This window comes from Notamacropus eugenii, chromosome 1 (genome assembly GCF_028372415.1).
Source record: "Notamacropus eugenii isolate mMacEug1 chromosome 1, mMacEug1.pri_v2, whole genome shotgun sequence".
Classification (NCBI taxonomy): Eukaryota; Metazoa; Chordata; class Mammalia; order Diprotodontia; family Macropodidae; genus Notamacropus; species Notamacropus eugenii.
In genome coordinates this window covers 695,497,545-695,524,179 of record NC_092872.1, presented here as the reverse complement: position 1 = coordinate 695,524,179, position 26,635 = coordinate 695,497,545, and the positions used below count along the sequence as shown (strand labels likewise).

At 40.3% G+C, this 26,635-nt stretch overlaps 1 protein-coding gene and 1 pseudogene across 1 annotated transcript; both read left to right on the top strand.

Moving 5' to 3' along the window:
- Positions 1-446: 446 nt before the first annotated feature.
- Positions 447-26,629, top strand: AGRP (agouti related neuropeptide). The gene is made up of 7 exons (XM_072636057.1): positions 447-753; positions 3,047-3,094; positions 22,584-22,624; positions 24,369-24,455; positions 24,773-24,950; positions 25,385-25,473; positions 26,373-26,629. Exons 5-7 carry the CDS (start codon positions 24,773-24,775, stop codon positions 26,550-26,552), a joined length of 447 nt encoding a protein of 148 aa, XP_072492158.1. The 5' UTR covers positions 447-753; positions 3,047-3,094; positions 22,584-22,624; positions 24,369-24,455; the 3' UTR covers positions 26,553-26,629.
- On the top strand, positions 11,579-12,510 carry LOC140519922 (putative homeobox protein NANOG2; annotated as a pseudogene).
- Positions 26,630-26,635: the final 6 nt, after the last annotated feature.

Here is a 26,635-nt window from a genome sequence, read left to right as displayed (position 1 = left end):
AAGTACAACTCTTTGTCTGAATCCAAACTTCACAGGACAGATCCGTTTATTTTTATTTTATTTAAAAAAAAATTATTATTAAGGAGATTCGTTTTGTGAAGTTTGGATTTAGTCAAAAGGTTGCACTTGAGGACCCAGAGACTCAAGTCACAGTGCCCCACTCCTGGCCTAGGCCTATCCCTTACTCCAAGCCCCATAGAATGTCAGGGCTGGAAGGGCCCTACAAACCATACTGTTCCCTTCTAGCAGGGAAGTCAAAAACCATTTCAGGCTAACTCTTCCATTTTATAAATGAGGAACCCCTGTTGTTCATCCTTCATTTTCAAAGAGGACCAGTGACATCACAAGGTGATGTCCTGGCTTGCGAGCAAATTGCATTTAAGAGAGGCAGAGTTGCGTAAAGTCATCAGCCTCACTCTCTTCTCCTGAGTCACTGAGAAGTCCAGCAGCAGGACAAAAGTCAAGTTGACTGGCGATGGCCTGGGATGCCATGGATGACTTTGGATCTTTGATGTCTGACCAGGCTCTAAGTTCACAACACTTCCTTCAGCTGCCTTCATGACTATTGGAACAAATTGTTCCCATCAGCCCATTCCACAGGTGAAAGTCTTCATGTGCTTGGGGAAGATACCCCCCCAAATCAACAACAAGTGTGAGGTCTGTCAGTTACCCTCAACCTGGTTTAGCCCCTCTGCTGAGGCAGTTTTTCCAGGGTGCGGCCAGGGGGCATGTTATACCTTCTTGGAGCTGCAGGTAAGAGTTGAGTGAATTAAGTGGACACCAAAGGTGAATGAGCAGCCCTCACACGAGAGGTACTAATCCTCCCTTAACACCTCTACACCCAAAGGATGTAAGAGTTCTATTTGTCTGTGCCCCTGAGTCTCAGGAAACTGAAACCAAGGGGAAGGAAATTATTTTTACCAAGGTCCTAGATGTCACATGCAGAAGACCCAGGATCTAAAGCAGTTTATATTGCCTTGAATTGTTATTTACCTTTTCATACTTGTGTGTCTAGGCTTCCAAACTAGACTGTGAGAAACCTGAAGGGAGTGTGTACTTGCATTGCTTGGATATAAATAGTAACTAATGTAGAACTTGGCTAGTGGGAGCTAAGAAGTCACCTCTTTGAAGGAGACATGGAAGAGCCTGATCAATGAGGCCCAAGAAGGCAGGCCCTGGATATTTTGTCAGTAGAGGACCTTAACGTCTTTTTGGTAAAACAGTGAGAGATTTGGGAAATGAGAAGCTGAAAGTCTAAGCAGGATTTCCTCAATGAAAGTCTGTGGGAGAATGTGTTAACCATGATGGGGATAGAGGAGACAGGGGAGATAGGCTTTTTTCAGAGGCACAGAGCATAGATAGCGGTGGGAAAAGGGAAGGAAGAAGGAATGCTCTTCCTAAACCAGTGGAATGAGGGTGTTGAGATTAGAGGCCAGGCAAAGTCTGGATGCAGTGGTCAGGGCAGAAGGAGCCACCCCCACTCCCAACAGCTTTAGAGTATGGTTTTATAAGAGTCTTTGTGGCATTCTAGAAAAAACACTGAATTTGGAGTCAGAGGACCTGCGTTTGAGTTCGAGTTGGCAGGAACCTCAGAAGCCATTCACTCCATATTGTTCACTTGCTCGATGGGTCTGCCTAAGGTCTGCCCAGGAGCATGTGATCTCTTCTTGCTTGTCAGAATGTCAGGAATAACACTTTTCTATGTGTAAAAAAAATCTCCAAAGCCCCATTGGGAGATGTTTTATACCAAATGTTCTTATTATATGAACCCAGTAAACATACCTTTCTAAAAGCTATTTAAATATCGATAGATAATTGTTGAGGAAAAAGCACCTGAGTAGGGGCTTGTGAACTATTGCATTAGAAAAGTCCCTCCACTGGGTTACCCCTTAGACCCAGGACAGGGAGATGGACTGTGGGAATTGTTGACCTGAAAACTTGGTTAAAGAAAAGACACAGGCTAAGTGCACACATTTTATGATTTAACTAATTAAACAAATCCCCATAAAGGTAACAGTTACATAGTGCTTCAGAGCCAGGATCAAATCTGGCTGGCTGGTACAGAAATCTTCTGGCTTATATACATTTTACCATGAGAAAGGAACTCTCTTAGTTGGATACATTGTAAATTTAGTAAGACAAAACAATTAACAAAGCAATGTCAGTTGAGTTTTATGATCCCAAGCTGTGTAAATTTCCTCTCTGTAGCATATGTCTCTGTGACATAAGATAAGGAGAAAATCCCATTCCTCTGGTGACAGACATCCTGTCCTAAACAGGCCCTTGAAGTTGTGGACACCAGAAAGGGTATCTTAACAGAGTTGACAAAGTTGAAATTACAACCCAGGACATCTGTGTTTTTCCTTATCACTAAGAAGCCAGGAGAAGGGTCTCCTAAGGAAGTTACTAAATCAGTCCTATCTGCTTTGCTGACAAAAGGCATTTTCTGAGTTTACTTAAGACAATAATGGATACTATTAGGCCCAGACCCTTCTTAATTCAATCTTTGGCCCTTATTAAAGTCCAAAATTTATATGAAATATTATCAGAATCCACCCTGCTAGTAAAGAGAGTGGTTGGGAGAGTATCTCCAGAGCACGTTACAGAAAGAATAAGTAAAGAAAGGAGAAAGAACCATTGAAATTTTTTTTAATGCAAAGAAGAGAACAGAAGAAATCACAAAGAAGCAGAACAATTTTGAAAGTTCATTGCATGTTGAATTTATTATATACTTAAAAAGAAAAACCAGTTTTACCTAACTGTCATTCACAGTTTCATGTACAATGCTTTTTTTCTATTCTACTATGTATAGGGAAATGTTCATTGTATTTGATGTTTGTTAAGTTTAGGATAAAAAGAAAATTCATACACATAGAAAGGAAAGTTGAATTTCGAGTAATGGAGATGTTTCAGTCCCAGCCTCCACTCTGGGTCACTAGGGGATTTTCTGACTTCCAGTCTTGTTCTCCTGTTCCACAGCCTACACTCAACTATAGAGATTTCACTTCTGCCCAGAATGTCCTGACCATACAGTTTTCATTTCTAGGAAAGAGACTGCTTTCCCTCTACCCCTTTCTGTTCTCCTAGACACAAGGTGAGTATCCCTTGGAGACCTAGAAAATTCAGCACAGGACTCCTGTCTTTCGTCATTCTTTTCTCTTGGATAACTCCTATTAGTCACTCTCTTCCACAGGACCCTCCCCTTCCTTTGATTACTCCCCATCCACTGATCACTCTTCTCATAGGGCATGCCTGCTTACAACAGCCACTTCCCTATTAGTCATTCTCCTCTGTGGTAATACTCTTTTCCCACTGATCATTCCTCTCCCTTTGGTTACTCTCCTCATAGGATCTCTCCACCCCTACCATGAGTCACATACCTTTCCAGTGAAAGAAGAGCTAGAGGTGGGGCTATATTTCAGTCCCCCAAAGTTCAGTCATCTAACAAGGTTTTGGTGACCTTTTTTTAAAAATACTTGAAGAGTTATCATTCTTAACCCTTCAACAAGAAGAAAACATTTTCTTGGGGCAACCTTAGGCAGACTCATTCAGAGAGTTATCAATGTTGGCATGGGTAACTTATGAGGAGAGATACTGAGTAATTCATGGGCAGGGGGAAATGGAGATGCCCAAACATCTTGGCAACACTGACTTATCTGTTCAGGAACTCAAGCTTGGCCCCTTCTTTTGATCTCCTGAGTTCTAGTCCCACCCAATTAGAGTCCCCTAACTGTTTAAGAATAGTCAGCTCTATTTCTCTACCTTCTTTACCTGGAGAGTAGAGTGCTGGTGTGTCAGTCAGCCAGTCGATAAACATTTATGAAGTGTTTGCTATTTGCCAGGCACCGTGCTAAGCACTAATGATACAAAGAAAGGCAAAAGGTAAGTCTTGCTCTCAAGGAGCTCAGTTTAGCGTGGGAGATAACTATGTACAAACAAGCTACATACAAGATAAATTAGAGAGAATCTATAGAGGGGAAGTGCTAGGAGTAAGGCAAATTGGGAAAAACTTCCTGCAGAAGGTCATATATTATCTAGGTCTTGAAGGAAGTCGGGGCAGTAGGAGGCAGAGACGAAGAGGGAATTTCAGAGTTGAAACATGGAGTGTCCTGTGTGAGGAATGGCAAGGAGGTCAGTGTCACTGGATTGAAGAGTCTGGAGATGTAGAAGAGGAGATGGTGTAAGGTATACAAAGACTGGTATGGAGCACAGCATCTACTATCAGACAGATTCATCAATCACGATACTGGTTTTTACTGAGCTGCTTCCTTCTTTTGTTCATATTTTTTATAATAAGTACCAGCAAGCATTTGGGGCTGTTGTAGAAGCTCATCATCTCTAGAAGGAAACAGAAAAAAAATGTAGTAGGACAGACCATCTCATTGAGAATGTCCACATTTATTATGTGTTCAGCAAGGAATCAGAAAGTTTGAACCAACACCAATGTAACATGTCTTTGTTGTTACTGCATCATTTCAGTTGTGTCTGACTCTTCATGACCTCATTTACGATTTTCTCGACAAAGATACTGGAATGGCTTGCTAGGCATACGTAGCAGCTAAGTAGGTACTTAATCAGTGCTCGTTGGCTTGAAACACAGGTCTATCATCCAGCTTCATGACTAATCATCTTATTTTCCTTTTTTTTCTAACTTACCAAACCACAGCACCATCTTGAGAAGCAGTGTCATATTTTGGGATAAGCATTGGATTTGGAATCAGGAAACCTGTGCTCAAATTCCCACTCTAACACTTAAATTGACTATGTGACTTTTTGAAAGTCATTTTACTTACTTGCCAATTTTGTGATAATGGGGATAATAATAGTTCTACTCCTGACAAGATTGTTAGAAGGAAATTGTTTTATAAACCTTAAACAATTATATAGGAATAATGATTATCATTATTGTTATACAACTCTCATCTACTCTTTGAAGGGTGGCTACTACCTCAAGATCCAAGTGCTACCAGTGGATAGGTACCTGCAAACTACATATAGCTCATAAGCCCCCACTGATGTGCTTCCCATTAACAGCAGCCAATCAACATAATTAGCTCTTAGCACAGTGAGACCAATAGCTCCCATTCCCCACTTCCCCACCATAAATTTGGGTGCACTCTCCTAGAAATGCATACAGCATCCCTAGGTACAATAGAATTGAGTCTTAAGTAGGAAACATGTGAAGCAGAGTCAAGATGGTGGAATAGAAGCAACCCAGATGAACTCTCTCAATATACCCATTCAAACAACTTTAAAAATAACACTCTAAATCAAATTTTGGAGCAGCAGAGCCAACAAAATGTCAGGTGAGACTTTGTTTAGCCTAAGAAGGCTTAGAGTGTCAACAGAAAAAGTTCATTGTAGTGGGGTGGAGGCCTGTTCAGAGTCCATACATGCAGTGGCAGCAACAGTAGCCACAGCAGCTTCAGGAGCTCTCAGCTCAGAGACTGTAAGGGCATTGGACAAGTGATCAGAAAGAGACTACAGGGTACCTTTTGCTGACACTGAGTTCAACTGACATCGATTGACAACTCTATTGCATACACACAGTTCTAGGTCACTGTTCCAGGGAGGTGAAGAACGCTGGGCGTTGGTCACAAGGGACTAAGGACCCTGGTCACCATCTCAAAGCAAAGAGAGTGCTAATGCTTATAGCTGCAGGGGACCAGGAGCCCTTCTTGGTTAAAGACCAGAGTGCAGACCAGGCAAGCAGTGATCACACCTTTCCCAGCATCATACCACCTTGGAAGCAACAAAAACTTGTAGATCCCCAGAACTAGCTCTGAAAACAGTAGCATGAAAATATCTGAAGCTTAAAACAGTGCCTTCCTACCCCCAAGTGAGCAGAGCTCAACTTTAACATAAAGTTGAAAGTCAAGAAATAGGTTTGGAAAATGAGCAAAAAACAAACAAAAAAAGAATTTGACCATATAAAGCTACTATGGTGGCAGGGAATAACAAGACAAACTCAGAAGATATCAAATGAAAACAGCTACAAGCAAACCCATAAAGAAAAATGTTAATTGGATGTAATCTCAACAAGAATTCCTGGAAGAGTTAATGAAAGAGATAGAAGTAATAGAGGAAAAATTGAGGAAAAAGTGAGAGGGATGTAAGAAAACTATGAAAAGAGAATTAACAGCTTAGTAAAAGAGGCACAAAAAGTACTGAAAAAAATAACACCTTAAAAAACAGAATTGGCCTAATGGTTAAAGAGGCACAAAAATTTACTGAAGAAAAGAACTCCTTTAAAAGCAGAATTGTTCAAATGGAAAAAGAGGTACAAAATCTCACTGAAGAAAATAATTCCTTAAAAGTTAGAATTGGGCAAATGGAAGCTAATGACTCCATGAGAGATCAAGAAATAATAAAACAAGGTCAAAAGAATGAAAAAATAGAAGAAAATATGAAATATCTCATCAGAAAAACAACTGACCTTGAAAATAGATAAAGGAGAGATAATTTAAGAATTTTTGCTAGAGAAGACTTGGGTTCATCTTCAGAGGAGGATATTACAGTAAAGAAATGCCCCTCTACCCAAAGAATAACGCTAAATGGTGACCTGTCCCAAAAGAATTCATAGAAGATCTTTGAAAAATACTTTAAAAATCAAATGAAGAGATGGAGGAAAAGCTAAAAAAAAAAATTTCAGCAAAATCAAGAAAATTAACCAATTAGAAAGGAAAGTTAACCAATTAGAAAAGAAGACCCAGAATCTTCTATGGTCTTATTTTTTCCCCCTTTTTTGGGCATTTTCCCAACCAGTTATTTGACTTTTGGTTCCTTTGTCAAGAGGGGTATACTCTGGGGACCTGTAAGATATCAGTTCCTCTAAGGTGGCACAATCAAGGGTGTACTGGTCTGGGCCCAGGGAAAGATTTTTGTGGCCAGAATCTTAGTAGAGTTTCCTCTCCACATGCACCTAATCCCAGTTCCACCAAGCTAGCACTGGGGAGGTGGAATTCAGTCAAGCTGTGGGGGCAGGGCCACCATTCAGTTCGAGACAAAGACCAGCTCCCTCAGTGCCCCCAGGGGTTTTTACGATCTAGCAATGATCTCGGGCTGCTGTAGGGGCTGCTGTGAGAACTGCTGCTGCCTACCAGATGTGGCTTCTGCGGGCTGCTGCCTGAGGCTGGAGCTATGGGAAGGCCCTTCTCCCTTCCCAGATACCTGAAAAAACCCCATCACTGATCTTTGGCACCTGTGGGTTGAGGGATCTGCGAATCCACTGCTATTGGGACTGGGGATTCCGCGACTGGAGATTCTACCCCCAGGGCTGTTCGGGGAACCTGCTACACCCAGCTGGGCTGGGCTCCGTGCTCCACTCTGCATCTGGTGCAACAGACGTTTCCTGTGGGCCTTTCAGGTCACCCTGGGCTGGAAATCTCCTCCACTCTGTTGTTCTCCACTTCTGCTGCTCCAAAATTTGTTGAGAGTTCCTCTCTACAGGCATTTTATGGGCTGTGTGGGGAGAGCCTGCGTATGTGTGTCTTTCTACTCCACCATCTTGGCTCCACCCAGAAGACCCAGAATCTTAAGGAAGAAAATGACAGCTAGAAAATTAGTACTGGGCAAGATAAAGCCAGTGAAATTATAAGAGATCAAGAAATAATTTTTTAAAAATATGAATAATTAAAAAATAGAAGAGAAAGTGAAACATTTTATAAGAAAAATGAAACGTCTGGAGAATAATAGATCAAGAAGAGAAAACATAAAAATAATGGGACTAATTTAAAGCTATGATCAAAAAAAATAATCTTGATACAATAATACAAGAAATAATTAAAGAAAATTGTCCTGAAGCACTGAAACAGGGAGGGAAAGTAGGAATAGAAAGAAATCTATCAATCATCACTTAAAAGAAATCCTATTAGGAAAACTCATAGGAATATTAATAGTCAAATTACAAAACCCCAAGGACAAAATATTAAAAACAACAATAAAACAATTTAAATATGATGGTGTCACAATTAGAATTACAGAAGATCTAGCAGCAGACACATTAAGTGACCAGAGGTCTTGGAACACTATATACTGAAAAGCGAAAGAATTGGGGCTCCAGCCAAAAATATCATATCCAACAAAGTTAAACATAATCTTGAAAGAAAAAAAATGGACATTTGATTAACTGTCAGACTTTCAAGATTTTGTTAAAAAAAAAAAAACCTGAACATAATAGAGGATTTGACATACAAGAGCCAAGAGAGACATACAGTACATATCAAAAACTGATTACAAAGTGTTCATTAAGGACAGACCATTTACTTTTTATATATGTAAATGCAAAGCATATCTAAGATCTTATTAATAATTGGGTAGCTCATAAGAAAGACTGGGGCAAACCTGAGTATGACATGAATTTAAAAAGTAAAACCATCTAGAAACAGCTAAAAAGAGTAATTATTTTATACGTTTGAGATGCAAGAGGAAGCATTGATATAGAGGAATTAGATGAGGGAAGAGGGCTGGTAACATACTTTCAATGGGAATGGATTTAAAAGGGAACAATATACATATATTTAGAAGAGTATAAAAGTCTTCTAAATTCAGAAGAAATAAAATGGGGATAGGCAGGGGGAGAGGACAAGGGAGGAATCTTTAGAGGGGAGGATGAGGGAATAGGTTATAGGGAGCTATAGAAGGGTACTTAGAGTTATGGGAATGAGAGAATAGGGGAGGGATCATTGGAAAGAGGTATACAAGTAATAGGAGAGCAGGTAGAAGTAAAGTAGAGAAGGCAGGAGGGATAAGGAACAAGAGATGCACAAATACAAACAAATATCAGGAGTAGAATTTGTTTGGGAAAGTATATGTCTATATATATATATGTAAATATCTATAACTATAGAGAAATATATCTGCACTTAGTTGTAGCTGTTTTTTGGGGGAGAAATTATTGGACTACCTGAAAAGTTGTGATCAAAGAAAGAGCCTAAATATCATATTTCAAGAAATTATCAAGGAAAACTGCTCTAATATCTTAGATCCTGAAAGAATCCACTGATCACTTCCTGAAAGAGATCCCATGTCCCGGCCGAATTGCTGTGGGCTGCCCAAGTCTTCTTACCTTAGTCCAGGTCTTCAGTGGCCAGCCGGATAAACGTATGGAGAGAAGAGACTTTCCAGAGTCAAACAAGGGTTAGGCTTTATTCAGGGTCTTGGTTACATGTCCATATACAGGTGAGTTCTTCCCCAGGAGAAAGGGACCCTCCTCCTCCTTAAGGAGCAAGGATCACACGCCGAGAGGACAGGGGTGGAAGAGGGGGGGACCCCTGGAGGGAACTCCCCTCAGGCTTTCCTTCCCCTACTTAAGCTCTCCCAGCTGTTCTCACGTGGATACCATGCATGCTCTCAGCCCCTTAGCTAATCAACAAAAAGGTGTGCTCAGACCACGGACCAATCTCAAGGGTGGGATGTTCTCCCCAGCAAGTTTCCACTGAGAAGAGGTGGAGAAACAAGAAAGCTCAAGTCTCACTCCTCAATTCCCAGCTGTTCCCTGGGGGGCCTCATGAGAGCTCATAATCAAGAAGCCCTCATTTTTACTGCCCAAAACCATTCACGTGAGAACGGAGCTTACACCCCAACAATCCCAAAATGAAAACTCCCAGAAATATTACAGCCAAATTCCAGAGCTCCCAAGTCAAAGAGAAAATACTTGAAATAATCAGAAAGAAACAATTTACGTATTGTGAAGTCACAGTCAGGATCACACAAGAGTTAGCAGGTTCCATATTAAAGGAGTGGAGGGCTTGGAATATGATATTTTGTAAGGCAAAGGATCTAGGATTACAACCAAGAATCACCTACAGTGAAACTAAGGATAATCCTTCAAGGGGAAAAAATGAATATTTAATTAAATAAAGGTGTTTCAAGTATTCCTGATGAAAAGACCAGAGCTGACTAGAAAATTTGATATGCAAACAGAAGACTCAAGAGAAGCATGAAAAGGAAATAGCAAAGAGAAATCATAAGAGATTCCATAAAGTTAAACTGTTTACATTCCTACCTAGGAAAATAATACATGGAGCTCCGAAGAACTTTCTTATTATTAGGACAGTTAGGAGTATGCATAGACAGAGGCATGGGTGTGAGTTGAGTATGATGGGATGATATCTAAAAAAAATAAAATTAAGTGGTGAGAAAGAGGGATTCACTGGGAAAAGGGGTAAGGGAGAGGCAGGACAGGTTAACTTATCTCATGTAAAAGAGACACAAAAGAGCTTTTACATTTGAGGGGAAATTGGTGGGCAGGAGGTGGGGGTGGGGAACAGACAATGCTTTAACCTTATTCTCATTTCAATTGCCTCAAAAATGGAATAACACACACTCAATTGGATATAGAAATCTATCTTACACTCCAGGGAAGTATGAAGGCAAGAGGATAAGAGAAAGAGGGTGGTGCTGATAGAAGGGAGGGAAGATTTTAGGAAGTTGGTGGTGAGAAAGAAAACATTTTGGAGGAGGGATAGGGTGAAAGGAGAAAGAGAGAGAAAGATAAATGGGGGAAATAGGATAGACTAAAACACACAGTAATAGTAAATGTGGAAAAATGCTTACAGTAAGTTTCTCTGATAAAGGCCTCATTTCTCAGATATAAAGAGAACTGAGTCAAATTTATAAAATTAAATCATTTTCCAATTGACAAATGATTAAAGAATATGAAAAGACAGTTTTCAAAGGAAGAAATCAAAGCTTTCTATAGTCATATGAAAAAATGCTTTAAATCACTACTGATGAGAGAAATGCAAATTAGAACAATCTGAGGTACCCCCTCACACCTCTCAGGTTGGCTAATATAATAAAGGGAAAATGACAAATGTTAGAGGGGATGAGAAAAAATTGGGACACTAAAGCATTGTTGATGGAGTTGTAAAGTGATTCAACCATTCTGGAGAACAATTTGAAACTATGCCCAAAGGGCTATAAAACTGCATATATCCTTTGATCCAGCAATACCACTATTAGCTCTATACCTCAAATAATTTTCTTTAAAAGGGAAAAGGACCTTTATGCACAAAAATGTTTATAGCAACTCTTTTTGTGGTGGCAAAGAATTGGAAATTGAGGTGATGCCCATTAATTAGGGAATAGCTAAACAAGTTGTGATATACGATTGTGATGGGACACTATTGTGCTATAAGAAATGACAAGTAGGATGAAGAAAAACCTAGAAGCACTTACATGAACTGATGCACAGTGAAGAAAGCAGAACCAGAAGAAGAGTGTACACAGTAAGAGCAGTATTGTACAAAGATCAACTGTGAGTGACTTAGCTATTCTCAACAATAAAGTGAGCCAAGACAATTAGTTCCAAAGGATTCATGCTGAAAAATCCTCTCCATCTCCAGAGAAAAAAATGATGGACACCCTCCTGTTTAGGCTGGTATCCCTTGGTCAGACCCCACATTCTTCATTTTGGAGTCTCTTTTCCAGTTCTTAACTGAAAGACAATTTTGCATTTGTAGAGCATTTCATACTTTGCTATGCACTTTGCCTAGCATACACTCAAGGCTTTTGCTCCTGGACTTATTGTGACTGCCCACGTTAGACCCCATCTGTACAGCATCTTTCCTAAAACATGATGTCCACTTCACACTCGCAGCCATGCCAATCCTGCCAGCGCGAAGGCGATGCCAGCTGCCCTTACAACACCTGGGTCTCCCGTCCCAGCCAGAGCCATTTACCTCCCCAAACTCTTACTTTAATTTCCAAAGTCTGGAAAAGCTCCAGCCAAACACAGAAATTTCTCCTGCTTCTTCTTCATCCATGGATATGTTTATTCAAGATACTCCTGACTCTGCCACTATCCTGACTTCAAATAACCTTTCCTCCCAGAACAAGTCTAAGATCCATCAGGGGAAAGAAGATCAGAGCCTGGTCAAAAAACCTAAGATGAGGACAGTGTTCTCTCAGGCTCAACTAAATGTACTGAACAATAGATTTGTGAAGCAAAAATACCTCAGTCCACAACAGATCTGAAACGTGGCTGAGAATTTGAAACTTACTTACAAACAGGTCAAGACCTGGTTTCAGAACCAGAGAATAAAGTCAAAAAGATGGCAGAAAGACACCATGTAGTCAAAGAATGGCAACAGTATGAGAGTGGTTCAGAATGGATCAGCTTTTGGGGAGTACATTAGCTTCTACTCTCCATTTCACCAGGACTATATGATGAATTCTTCTGGAAACCTTCCGGTATGGAGCAACCAGACTTGGAATAACCAGTTCTAGAATGGTGGAGAGGGTGCCTATCAACACCAGATGTTTCAGCACCCCTACCCTGCCAGTGACTTGGGGGCTACCTTTGGAAATAATGCTAGTGAGGTCTATTCTATGAAACCACAGACTGTGAGTCTTAATGCCTCCCACACTGTGAAATATCTCCCAAACAACTCCATGAACATGCAGCTGACCCACAGCAAGCCACAAGAGGACTGTGATTACCAGCCAGCCAGTGATGCTCAAACACAATTCTTAGATCCCAGTGGGCTACCTATATTCCATTTGTAATCTAGGCAGTTAATTTCCTCCTCCCCCTGCCCCCTGAAAAAGTACTCTTTCCAGGACTCTTTACCACTGGTTTCTTTTTCTGCTTTTTTAGTATCTTTGTTATATGACTGTTGTGATTGGTTGGTTTATATGATTGAAGGCATATCTTACATGCAGAAGGTCACTATCCTCTTTAGATTTTGCTGCCTGGCTCCAGGTTTAGACACTATTAGACTATATACAGAAAGAAGACTAAGGTTTAGAATCCTGATCAAACAGTATCAGGTGAAGAAAAAGGGATGAAAAAGCATGTAATGAGAAAGGCAGATCAGTGGGATTTGATGCCTTTCTGTTTTAAAATTAAGGTTTTGGTTAAAACTGTGATGTAGAATAGTTAAAGCTAATTGTCTTTCTGGATTTTTATTATTAATATGTTCTTTTAATAGAAATAGATATAAGTTCACATTTGTGCCTTCCCTCTGAGATTATCCCCTCCCCCATTTATCCCTGTATATGTTTTATTTGTACGTAGTTGTTTGCATGTTCTCCCATTAGATTGTGAGCTCATCTGAAGACAGAAACCATCCTTTACCTTTTTTTGTATCCAAAGTGCTTAGCACAGTACCAGGTACATAGGAAGCTCCTTAACAAATACTTGTTCATTTGGAAAAAAAAAATTGATGGAGTCTGAAAGCACAGCAAAGCAAACTTTTTGAAAACTTCATTTTTCTTGTTGTTGTTGTTTGGGGTTGTGTTTTCTTTCACAGCATCACCAATATGGAAATATACTTCGCATGACTCCACACCTATAACCTATATCAAATAGTTTGTCTTCTCGATGAGGGGGGTAAGAGAGAGAAAGAGGGAGAGAATTTGGAACTCACAATTTTAAAAAATGAATGCTAAAAGTTATTTTTACATGCAATTGGGAAAAATAAAACATTTAAAGACATTTTAAATGTTTTCTTTAAAATTTTAAATATTTAAAAAATAAAAAAAACTTGACAGTGCAGTCACCACAAACTACATTAGGCTACAGAAAAACTTCACTTCAATTGATACCTTTGTTGAAGCAATCTAAGGTGATATTGAAGAAGCTAAGAGACAATTAAATTTATTAGAACGTCATAGACCACCCAGTATTTACAATGTATACGTTACGTCTCCATGTCTAGTAGCACTAACTAGAAGTCAGAAGAATAACCCAAATCCCATACTCACTAGATTGTTATCTATTCTTATCTCAAGCAAATTTTGACTTAACGTCCTAAGCCAATCCATCTATATTTATATGATACGTTTCTCTCAAATCTCTTTCTGAAATCACTTCCAATTTATATTGTCTATATCTTATCTATACATCATTGTTTGTCTAGGGTCTAGTTCATTAGAATGTGGACAGGGACTATTGGCGCCCTTCTTTGTATCTCCAGTACACAGTATTTCGTGAGTGCCTAATAAATGCTTGTTAATATATTTAGGATAATGGTCTATTACCTTCTGTTACTATGAAGAAGCTGTACAGTTTAACATTTATTTAAGTGTTGATTTTTAAATTAACTTTTCTGGTACTCCATTAGTATAATGCAACATTAAATTTTATATGTCTTATTGATGCTTTTTTATTTTTCTTATATTACCATAGCTCCCCCTGTGCTCCTTCCCTAAACCTTCTCTTCTCATGGGTCACATGAGAACCATCTCATATAACAAAAAGTATTTTTAAGACAACAAAGGAAAAAATCAGCATACCTGGTTGATATGTCAAAAGAAGTCTGTAAATATGAGTAATGTACAACACTTGTGCCTTCCTTCTGAGACTCTTGTATTTATGTATGTTTCTCTTGTATATTCATGATTACTTGTGTGTTCTAATGCCCATTAGATTGCGAGATCCTTGAGAACAAGGACTGTGTTTTTATCTCTTTGTCTCCCCAGTGCTTGTCATAGTATCTGAAATATGGTAAATTTTTAGTAAGAGCTAGTTGATGATCATAATCTTAAAGTGAACATATGTAATATATAAGCATATCCTTGCTTATTGTGGAACAAACTTTATTTTTATTTTAGATTTTCTTTAAAAATTGTTTTTTTGAGAATTTATTACCTGTTGCACCAGATCTCAAACTGTATTATAAAGTGGTAATTATCAAAACTAAGAAATTAGTTCGGCTAAGAAATACAGTGGTGAATCAGTGGAATAGAATAAGTTCACAATACATTGTAGTAAATGACCGTAGTAATCCAGTGTTTGATAAATCCAAAGATCCAAACTTTTGGGACCAAAACTCATTATTTGACAAAAATTTCTGGGAAAACTGGAAAACAGTATGGCGGAAACCAAGTATAGACCTTCCTTCCTTCCTTTTCTTTCTTTCTTTTTCTTCCTTCCTTCCTTCCTTCCTTTTCTTTCTTTCTTTTTCTTCCTTCCTTCCATCCTTCCTTTTCTTTCTTTCTTTTTCTTCCTTCCTTCCTTCCTTTTCTTTCTTTCTTTTTCTTTCTTTCTTCCCTCCTTCCTTCCTTTCTTTCCTTCCTTCCTTCCTTTCTCCCTTTTCTTTTTTTGTTGGAGTCTTCTTGCAAAAAATGATGAATACAGAAATGTTTTACATGATTACACATGTATACCTATGTCACATTGCTTACCATCTCAGAAGGGAAGAGAGGGAGGGATAGAATTTGGAACTCAAAACCTAAGAAAAGAGAATGTTAAAACTGCTTATATATTTAATTGGGGGGAAATGAAATATTAAAAAAGAATGTGTTTGTCCTAACGCACCTTCTCTCAGTTGAATGAGAAACAAGAAAAACAAAAACACAACCTTCATAACAAATATATATAGTCTGGCAAAACAAATTTCCACATTAGCCATCTCTGAGAATATGTCTCATTCTGCATTTTTAAGCCCATCAGCTCTCTGGCAGGAAGTGGATGTTATGATTCATCTTCAGTCCTCTACTCCTGGTTTATTATTGCATTATTCAGAGTTCTAGTACCTTTCAAATTGTTTTTCTCTATAATGTTGCTGTCATTATATACTGTCCTAGTTTTGTTCACTGTTTTATCAGCTTCTTGAGAGCATGGAATATCATTTGCCTTTCTTTGTATCCTCAGAGCTTAACTGTTCAGTTATTTCATATTCAGTTATTTCAAAACCCGTTTAGGGTTTTCTTAGCAAAGATACTGGAGTGGTTTGCCACTTCCTTCTCCAGCTCATTTTACAGATGAAAAAACTGAGGCAAACAAGGTTAAGTAATTTGCCCAGGGTCACACAACTAGTAAGTATGTGAAGCTGGATTTGAACTCGTATCTTCCTGACTCCTGGTCTGGCACTCTATTCACTGTACCATCTAGCTACACAGTACTTGGCACATAGTAGGTATTTAATAAATGCTTGTTGACTTAATTCCTTCCCCCCACCCAATTTGGTTTCCATTTTGGGGTTATGACAAAAAAGAGCTGCTCTAAATATTTTTGTACATATGGGTCTTTTTTTTCTTTCTTTGATCCTTTTAGGGTATAGGTCAAGTAGAGGTGTAGCTGGGTCAAAGGGAATGCACAGTTTCAGCACTTTGGGAACACTGCTACAAATTGTTTTCCAAAATGGTTTACAATTCATATCTCCTTTAATAGAATATAAGCCTTTTGAGGGAAGGACCTGTTTCTTTTTTGTCTTTGCAACTATCCACACACCTAGCAAAATGCCTGCACAGAATATGTACTTCATGCATTCTTGTTTCATCATTGCTTCTACTTCTTTAGAGTCAAGCCATCTCACCTCCCCCAATAAAGAGCAATAGGTGGAGACTTGCAACAGATGCACATGCCAGAGGCAAATATGCTTTTCCTTGTGTAGCCTTAGTGAAGAGCTCCTGAGAGAAGATTACATGGCTGGAATAATAATTAATAATAATTATAACTAACACTTACATAATACCTACTACATGCCAGGCACTGTGCTAAGTGCTTTACAATTACTATCCCATTTGATCCTCACAACAACTCTGGGAGGTGGGTGCTATTATTATTCTCATTTTAAAGATGAGAACACTGAGGCAGACAGAGAGGTTAAGTGATTTGATCAGTGTCACACAGCAAGTAAGTGTCTGAGGTCATATTTGAACTCAGGTCTGCCTAACTCCAGGGACACATTAGAGAAGGAAATGGCAAACTACTCCAGAAAAATGTGCCCAAAAAACCTCATGGACAAAGTCCCAGGGGTCACATAGAGTGGGACATGAGTGAATGACCAAACAGCAGCAGGTTCAGCTTTCCATCCATGACCCCACCTAGCTTCTTCTATATACGCTTGCTCACTCAATCTAAGAGGGGAGTTCCTAGACAATGTTATTTTTCTCTTTAATTTTTTCATATTTATTATTTATTTCAAACATTCTTTTATTTTTAAATTTGAGTTCCAAATTCTCTCCCTCATATTTCCCTCCAAAAGCAAGAAAAATAAAGAAAGTGAGAAAATTGTACTTCGGTATGCACTCAGAGTTCATCAATTCTCTCTCTGGAGGTGGATAGCATTTTTTAAAATCATGAGTCCTTGAGAATTGTCTTGGATCATTGTGTTGATCAGAATAGCCAAGTCTTTCACAGTTGATGATCATCACAACATTACTGTTACTATGCATAACGATTTCTAGGTTCTTCTCTCTTTACTTTGCATCAATTCACATATGTCTGCCGACGTTTTTCTAAGACCCATCCCCTCATCATTTCGCACATCACAGTAATACTCCATCATAATCATTTGCTACAACTTGCTAAGCCATTTCCCAATTGATGATCATACCCTTGATTTCCAATTCTTTGTCACCACAAAAAGAGCTGCTACATATATTTTTGTACATATAGATCCTTTTCCTTTTTCTTTGATCTCTTTGGGATACAGATCTAGTAGTGGTATTGCTGGATCAAAGGGTGTGCATAGTTTTATAGCTCTTTTTGCATAGTTCCAAACTGCTCTCCAAAACTGTTGGATGAGTTCACAATTCCATCAGTTCATTAGTGTACCTATTTTCCCCTCATTCTCTTCAGCATTTGTCATTTCTGATAGGTTTGAGGTGGTACTTTAGAGTTGTTTATTTTGAATTTCTCTAATCAGTAGTGATTTAGAGCATTTACCCCCTAAATATCTATAGAAAGATTTTATTCCTTTTTCTGAAAACTGGCTTTTCATATAATTTGAGCATTTATCATTTGGGGAATGGCTTTCATATTTATAAACTTTACTCAGTTCCATACTCAGTATATATTTGAGAAATGAGGTCTTTATTAGAAAAATTTGCTGTCAAAATATTTTATATTCATTATAACTGAATGTGTATATATCCTTCCTTTTTTGAACCAATTCTGATGAGAATGAGGTTCAAGTTTTGCCTGCTACCACCTCCTCCTTATTTCCCCTTCCATTGTAAAAGTTCTTCTTTATATGTCTCTTTTATATGAGAAAATTTTCCCTATTCTACCTCTCCCTTCCCCCTTCCCAGTCAAACAGTGGTGGGGAACTTTCAGCTTCAAGGTCACATATGGCCCTCTAGGTCCTCAAGTGAGACCCTTTGATCGATTCCAAACTTCACAAAACAAATCCCCCTAATGAAAGGATTTATTCTATATAACTTGGACTCAGACAAAAGGCCTCACCCAAGGACCTAGAGGGCCACATGTGGCCTCAAGGCCAAAGGTTCTCCATCCCTGCCCAAGGAGATCCCTCTTTCTGCCCCCTACATTTTTTTTTTTTTTTGGAGAGCATTCCAACATAATCAATACAAGAAAAGTCAAAAAGCAATTCCTGTTCTCAAGGAGCTCACAGTCTCATTCGGGAGACAACATACATATAAGAAGTCCTCTTTGAAAGTGTGTATGATGTTTAATTTTATTTTAGTATGAATTCTAACTTATGCTTAAAACCATCATATGGACACCTCTATTTATTTACAACACAGGCCCTACCACAGTAAATGCCAGTAGATAAATCATTTGGAAAATTATTCACAACTTGCTAATAGAAGAGGCCCAGTTTTTTAGAACTCCTGCTGAAGTCCCTTACCACCTTTTCCTGACAGAAATAAGGTAGGCATTTCATCAGTTCACTGCTGCAAGACATAGGTCTTGGCTATTGGAGGCATCAGGTAGGTAATCAGGTCCAATCCAACTCTTGACCAACGAAACCTTGAAATGTTGTTGATGGAGCATGAGCAAGAGAGTCCTCTCAAATCACTCAATCAACTGAAGCTTAGGCAGTCTCTCTCTCTTCTTATATATACATATACACATATACACTTATGTGTATAATGCATACACATATATATATACACATACAAACATTTATATATTTTGTTCAATATTTCCCTTACATGTAAAATTTTTTTAAACATTTATTTAAAAAATCTTTAAGTTTCAAATTCACTCCCTACCTCCTGCCCCTCCCTCACCCCTTGAGAAGGTAAGCAATATAATATCACTTGTACAAGTGAAGTCTTGCAAAACATATTTCTGTATTAACCATTTTGCAAAATAACGCATACAAAACAAGAAAAATAAAAGAAGTTAAAACTCTGCACCCAGGGGGCAGAGCCAAGATGGTAGAGTAGAAGGACATACCTGTAGAAGCTCTCCCACATAGCCCATAAAATACCTGTAAAAAATGACTCTAAACAGTGACTACTAGAGCATCAGAAGCCACAAAACGACAGAGTGAAAGAGATTTCCAGCCCAAGGCAGCCTGGAAGGCCAACAGGGAAGGTCTATTGCAATAGGTACAGAGTGGAGTACAGCCCAGCCTTGGCCACACAGCACCAGTAGGGACAATACTGGAGCAGGCCTCAGGGGTGGAATCCTCAGCTGCAACTGTGGTTCCCAGATCCTTCAACCCACAAACACCAAAGGCAACTTCAAAGGTCAGTGAGAAAGCTCTTTCACCCGCATGAGAAAGGAACTCGGTCTGGCACCAGGGGTCCCAGGGTGACAGCAGTTGCTGCACACAACGTCCATTTTAGGAGCTCTCAGCCTAAAGTCCCTAGGGGAATTGTGTAGCTGATCTACATCTCAGCCCTGATTGGTGGCCCTCAGGCGAGGAGGAGTGTTGCCTGGCCTGGCGGAGGCTCTAGAGAGAAAATTCTATTCACAGATCCTGGTCAGAAAAGAGTGTTTGTAGTTGCTCCCAGACCAGAGCAGAGGCCAAGAGAGGAGTAAACTCCTCTCCCTTGATTGTGCCACTTTGGAGGAACTGAGAACTTACAGGTCCCCAGAGTATATCCTCTTCTTGACAAAGGACTCAAAAGTCAAGTAACTGGCTTGGAAAATGCCCAAAACAGGGGAAAAAAATAAGACTATAGAAGGCTACTTTCTTGGTGAACAAGTATTTTCTTCCATCCTTTCAGATGAGGAAGAACAATGCTTACCATCAGAGGAAGACATAAAAGTCAAGGCTTCTGCATCCAAAACCTCCAAAATAAATATGCAATGGTCTCAGGCTATAGGAGAGCTCAAAAAGGATTTTGAAAATCAAGTAAGAGAGGTGGAGGAAAAATTGGGAAGAGAAATGAGAGCAATGCAAGAAAATCATGAAAAGCAGGTCAACAGCTTGCTAAAGGAGACCCCCCAAAAATGCTGAAGAAAATTACACCTTTGAAGGGGTGGGGAGGGAGGGAGGTAAAGAAGTTGGAACTCAAAGTTTTAGGAACAACTGTCAAGTAATGTTCTTGCCACTAGGAAATAAGAAATACAGGTAAAGGGGTATAGAAAGTTATCTGGCCCTACAGGACAAAAGAGAAGATGGAGACAAGGGCAGAGAGGGATGATAGAAGAGAGAGCAGATTGGTCGTAGGGGCAATTAGAATGCTTGGTGTTTGAGGGGTGGAGGGGACAAAAGGGGAGAAAATTTGGAACCCAAAATTTTGTTAAAATGAATGTTAAAAGTTAAATAAATAAATTAAAAAAAAAAGAAAATTACACCTTTAAAAATAGACTAACCCAAATGGCAAAAGAGGTCCAAAAAGTCAATAAGAAGGAGAATACTTTAAAAAGCAGAATTAGCCAAGTGGAAAAGAAGGTTCAAAAGCTCACTGAAGAAAATAGTTCTTTAAAAATTAAAATGGAGCACATAGAAGTTGAGAAACCAAGAAATTACAAAACAAAACCAAAAGAATGAAAAAAATGAAGACAATGTGAAATATCTCATTGGAAAAACAACTGACCTGGACAATAGATCCAGGAGAGACAATTTAAACAATTTAAACTTTAAAATTTGGAACTGCCTGAAAGCCATGATCAGAAAAGAGCCTAGATATTATCTTTCATAAAATTATCAAGGAAAACTGCCCTGATATTCTAGAACCAGAGGGTAAAATAAATATTGAAAGAATCCACTGATCACCTCCTGAAAGAGATCTGAAAAGAGAAACTCGTAGGAGTACTGTAGCCAAATTCCTACATGAAAAGAAAATATTTGTAACTCTTGAAGTTTTTCTCAGTATTTGGGTAATTGGAGGGATTACACACACACATACACACACGCATATACATAGCCAGATAGTACAAGCTGTGTTGAATAGGAAGGGATGATATCTAAAAAAAATAAAATTAAAGGATGAGAGAGGAATATATTGGGAGGAGAAAGGGAGAAATGGAATGGGGCAAATTATCTCTCATAAAAGAGGCAATAAAAAGCTTTTTCAATGGAGGAGAAAAGAGGGGAGGTGACAGGAAAAAAGTGAAGCTTACTCTCATCACATTTGGCTTAAGGAGGGAATAACATGCACACTCAATCTGGTATGAAAATTTATTTTACACTACAGGAAAGTAGGGGAGAAGGGGATAAGTGGGGTGGTGGGGGATGACAGAAGGGATGGCAAATGGGATGATGAAGTAATTAGAAGTAAACACTTTTGGGGAGGGACAAGGTCAAAAGAGACAATAGAATAAATGGGGGGCAGGAAATACCAGTTAGTCTTATGCAACATGACTATTAGGAAGTCTTTTGCAAAACTACACATATATAGCCTATATTGAATTGCTTGCCTTCTCAGTGGGGATGGGTAGAGAGGGAGGAAGGGAGAGAAATTGGAACTTAAAGCTTTAGGAATGAATGTTGAGAATTGTTTTTGTATGCAACTGGGAAATAAGAAATACAGGTAATGGGGTATAGAAATCCATCTTGCCCTACAAGAAAAGAGAGAAGATGAGGATAAGGGAAGGGAGGGGTGTGATAGAAGGGAGGGCAGATTGGGGGAAGGGATAATCAGAATGCATGGTATTTTGGGGTGGGAGGAGGGGAGAGATGGGGAGAAAATTTAGAACTCAAAATTTTGTGGAAATGAATGTTGAAAACTAAAAATAAATAAACATTTAAAAAAACTGCACTCAGAGTTCATCAGTTGTCTCTCTGAGAGTAGAGAGCATTTTTCATATGGAATTTGAATTGTCTTCTATCAACATTTCAATCACAGAAGCTAAGACTTTCACAATTCATCATTGTTACAATGTTGCTGTTATTGTGTACAATGTTCTCCTAGGTCTGCTCACTTTACTTTTCATCACTTCATATATGTCTTCCCAGGTTTTTCCAGCAGTGTCTTTCTAATGCTATTTAGAAGGTCACAGAGAATAATAGATGTTCCAGGATGAAAAGCCCACAAGGAACATTGGATGTTCCAGGGAGAGATTGTGGTTGAGACATGGTGACTGCAAAGTCTAAAAAGTCAGAAGAGCAATGTGGAGGGGGATGACAGATTGGAGAGGAGACTTAGATTTACATCCTGATATATCTTGGCAGTGACCATGGAAAAGTCACTATCCCTATCAGAGCCTCCAGGCAATTCTCTGATACTGCAAGTGGCAAATATGGAATCACAGAACAAAAATTTATAAAAAAAAAAAAAAAAAGATCAATGCTCAGTTTTCCACCCTTTTCTCTTCTTGCCCCTTTTCTGATGTGCTATGCATGGGTTATAGGGATAACCAGGCACAATGTTTCAATTTGGACTTGTGTACATAAAGTCTTTACCAGCACTCCACTCCCCTGCTGCTAGCGCTCCCCCCTCCCAATTAACTTGTATTTCTTTTTCATATTTTCATGGAATGGGAGACTGACCAATGAGGGCTCAGACCTAGAAGCATGTGCATTTGGTGAGTCTGCTTATGAAAATGGATGATGACATGAAAAAGAGGGATTGGGCTCTCAGAGTGCCTCACAGTCTCCAGAGCAGTTCTCAAAGTAATCAGTAGTTCCCCTGATCACCCCCCTTAATAATGATAACTAACATTTATACAGTATACTTGCTATGCGCCAGACACTTGATAGTGATATCTCATTTGATCTTGAGAACAAGCTTTGTGCTGTTATTATCCCCACTTTACAGATGAATAAAACAAGTAAAAAGAGAGCAAGTGATTTAACCACTGTCACACAGCTAGTAAGTTTCATGAAGCAGAATTTGAACTTGGGTCTTTCTGACTCCAGACCCAGAGCTCTATCCACTGCATCACCTAGCTGCCCCTGTATGAGTTTGTTATTTTTTCCCCAGTTACTATTTACTATAGAAATACTATAGTATTTCTGAGTGTAGTATCTCTTTCTGTGGTCACTGCCAAGATGTATTAGGATGTAAATCTAAGTCTCCTCTCTAATCTAAGTCATAGAGATACTATATTCATTATATCATAGAGATAATGGGACTGAATATTTGAAATTAGGCCTGTCCCAAAAAATCCAGGACCTTTGGAAAAAGCATCCAAACTCTCATATGTCGTTCTTATCCTACTCCCCAATTTCTCTTTCCCATTTCTCTTGGGGCTAAAAATAGCCCCAGCCTCTCTACTCTCTTGCATTGTTCCCATTTCATGAACGTGCAAACCTGTGTACAGAGAGACTCTCCTTTATATCCCAAGGATCTCTGAGTGAAGGAGGTCAATCTTGGAAGCTCAGAGGGTCCCAGGTCCCTGGCCCCCTTCAGAAGATCTGAGTGGGTAAGGTAGGGCCAAAAACAAATGGTTAGGGTCCATTAGCAGCAATGATGCAGGCAGCCCTGAAAGCTTTTTAATCTAGGGTTGCCAGGTCTCAGCTCCAGGATATTCAATCACTGGGTGGCATGTCCTGTTCTATTTCCATTTCCTTAGCTTCCAGGAAAACCTGCTAGATTTGGGGGACAGGGGAGCATGCTAGTGGTTAATGAGAATGGCAGCAGGCTGTGTTCCCTAGCAAACAATTGGTGCTTCGGCAAACCTTTCCTCCTACCTTCCTCCAAGGTTTTTCTCTCTACCCATGTGGGACGTCAGTTTTCTCTCATTCTGTTTTCCTGGAAGCTGAGGAAATAGAATAGGCTGCACAGGGCCTTGATTACAAAGCTCCGATGGAGAGTGGGTGGACAACTCTGTGACCACAAATTAAAAAGCTCTTTGCTGCTTACCTGCCTTGTTACTCCTAATCACTTCTATGGCTGCCATTTCACTAACTATCCTGCTCCCTTTCCAGTCCCACTCTCCCTCCCCCCACCCCTTTGCTCTATAGTCCAGAAAAACATGACCATTCCCTATTTGCCTAGCGCCCCCTTTTCATCAAAAGGAGGAGTGGAGCACCCCAGCTTCCTCTTTGTCATAGGTTTTTAGGCTGAACCCCAAGTTGGCTGAACCCTTATCCCTGGTTCAGGACACCCAGGGCTTTGAAAGCAGAGATGCAGGAGGCCCCTTTGCTTCAGATCCCAAGGGGGCAGCTCCCTAGCCCCAGCCCTTGTATTGCCCACCCTAGGATACCACCCCCAGTGCTGGGGACAGAGAGGGTGGGGACCTCAGGAAACGATGTCTTTGGCTCAGGGATGACCCTCCCCATTCCCCCATCCCACCAAGTAGTCATGTGGCCTGCTTTTTCATTAAGGTCTGGATATATAAACAGGGGGACTGTTGGGAGGACAGCTGGAAGAGGATATCTCCAAGGAAAGGGACAAGGATAAATTCATAGGCGGTGAGACACCCGGGCTTGAGCCTCTTAAATTCTTCATAGGGGAGGGAATGGGCTTTGGGACCCAGCCCCATTATTGCTATCTGGGAGTCTATGTTGGGAAAGGGTGCTGACTTCTTCAAAGAGAGAAGACTGTCACTCAGGGTAAGGGTCAGGGGACAGTGGAGGGTGTGGCATGAGGTGAATGTCTGGGAGGTGACAAGGATGAGGGAATGGGTACTGGGGGACTAAGTGCTGCAGACTAGAGATATGGTAAGAGCTATGAGACTAGAGACCCTGCAGCACAGGATGAGTCCATGTTTTCCTGATGTCTATGCCAGATGATGTTCAATGCTTTGCTGCTGAGCTGGGCCATGCTGCAGGGATTGCTCACTACCCTGGGTGCCCAGCCCACTCAGCAATACTCAGAGGCCATCGGCTCCAGACTGAGTAGGTCAAGTCAGGCTCTCTACCCTGGGCTCCTGCACTCAGCCCCTGCAGCATCTCTGGAACTCTCAGGTCAGTACTGAAACCTAGGAAGTATGGCCAACCAAGGGACCAAAGGTTTTCTTCTGAGGCTCATAGAGCCAGCAAAGATAGGAATCTTCCCCTTTCCCTCAGATCATAGTCAAACTCTTTACAGAGAACAAAACACACTTGTCCAAAATTAAATAGGTAGTGAAGTGGAATAGTCAGGAATTGAACACAGGTCCCCTCTGCCTCCAAACCCAATACTCTTTCCTCTGAATCATGTTGGAATTAGGGACTGTAGCCAACCTTAAGAACTAATCCCCATTTTCTCCTGGGGCTGGATTCTGCATCCTCCCCCATATGCGCCTTTTTATTCTCCCTAAATTTTGCCCCATCTCCCACTCCAGGGATCCTCTAGTAGGCTGGGCTTGACTGGACTAGGTAGGGGGCTGCCTTCCCTTCACCTCTTCTCTACCTGCCAGGCCCTGGTATACAGCCGGAACTGGAGCAGATGGCATCAGAGCTGGCAGAAGAATCCCTTCTGCAAGACCCTGACGCTCTGGCACCTGGGGTGAGTATTCCTGCAGGGAAGGAAGAAAGTCACAAGAAGTAAGCCCCTGGCAGAAGGGAGAAAACTCTTAGTTTCTTCAGTCTCTCTCCTCCTAAGGTCACTGGACTTAGATTAGGAAAAGATATTAAAGACTAGGTGTACTCCAATTAAGTCTCAGAGAGATTAAATACCTCACCTGACTCCACACAGGTAGTAAGAGAAAATACAGTGTAATGGAAGTGAGAGTGAGGAATAAGTGAGGAGAGAACTGGGTTGAAATCCTTCCTCCCATATTTACTAAGCATATAGTAGGTTCCTAATAATTTAATACTTGTTGAATTGAATTGTATCCAGTAATGTCTACCTCATAGTTTTGTTGTAAGGTACAAATGTTAATGCAGGTAAGTGTTTTGTAAATCTTAAGAGTTTTCTGAAAAGACATCTCTAAGTAGCAAAACCAAGACTTGAGCAAAGATCTTTAACAAGGGAAAAGGTTGATGGAGTGGGAGAACAGGGATGCTTCATGTTCCAGTAGCCCTTTTCATAGAATCACAGCATTTCAGAGCTAAACCTGTTTTCAGGTAAAATACCGAGTCAGAGGTCACCCTGGGTTGTAATCTTCTCTTTGAAATTTACTAGCTGTTTTGCCTTGGGTAAATTACCTTCCGTTGGTGTTTTCCCAGCTGTGAAATGAGGGGAGTGGAAGTTTTTAACTAGATGAGCTCCCTGCCGTGTCAACGAAAAACCTAGAAATACTGGAGCCTCTTTTTTATCTCTTCCCCTCCAAATATGAGGAGGCTCCACAAGGGGTGATGTATGGTGACCATGGGCATCCTTTGGGGACTTGAGGGCAGTGAGTTCATTGCCAAACTGGAATCGTAGCCTGAGCATCAGAACCCTCCCCTCTTGGTTCTCGGCAGATGCCGGGTCCGATGAGCCGCGAAGATCGCTCCCCACGCCGCTGTGTTCGCCTTCTTGAGTCCTGCCTGGGTCACCAGGTTCCCTGCTGCGACCCGTGCGCCACCTGTTACTGCCGCTTCTTTAACGCCTTCTGCTACTGCCGCAAGATCAACACCAACTACCCTTGCAGCCGCAATTAGTGGGGCTAGGCTGAGGGCCAGCGGGAAGCCAGATATGTACAAACACCAATAAAGGCTCCCGAGAGCAAAGCTGGAAACCCGTG

What these genes read in the sequence shown, in the direction of transcription:
- AGRP (XM_072636057.1), top strand. Translation starts at nt 24,773, where the DNA reads ATGATGTTCAATGCTTTGCTGCTGAGCTGGGCCATGCTGCAGGGATTG. An exon ending in AGCATCTCTGGAACTCTCAG is followed by an intron (nt 24,951 to 25,384) that starts GTCAGTACTGAA and finishes TCTACCTGCCAG; the next exon opens with GCCCTGGTATACAGCCGGAA. An exon ending in CTGACGCTCTGGCACCTGGG is followed by an intron (nt 25,474 to 26,372) that starts GTGAGTATTCCT and finishes GGTTCTCGGCAG; the next exon opens with ATGCCGGGTCCGATGAGCCG.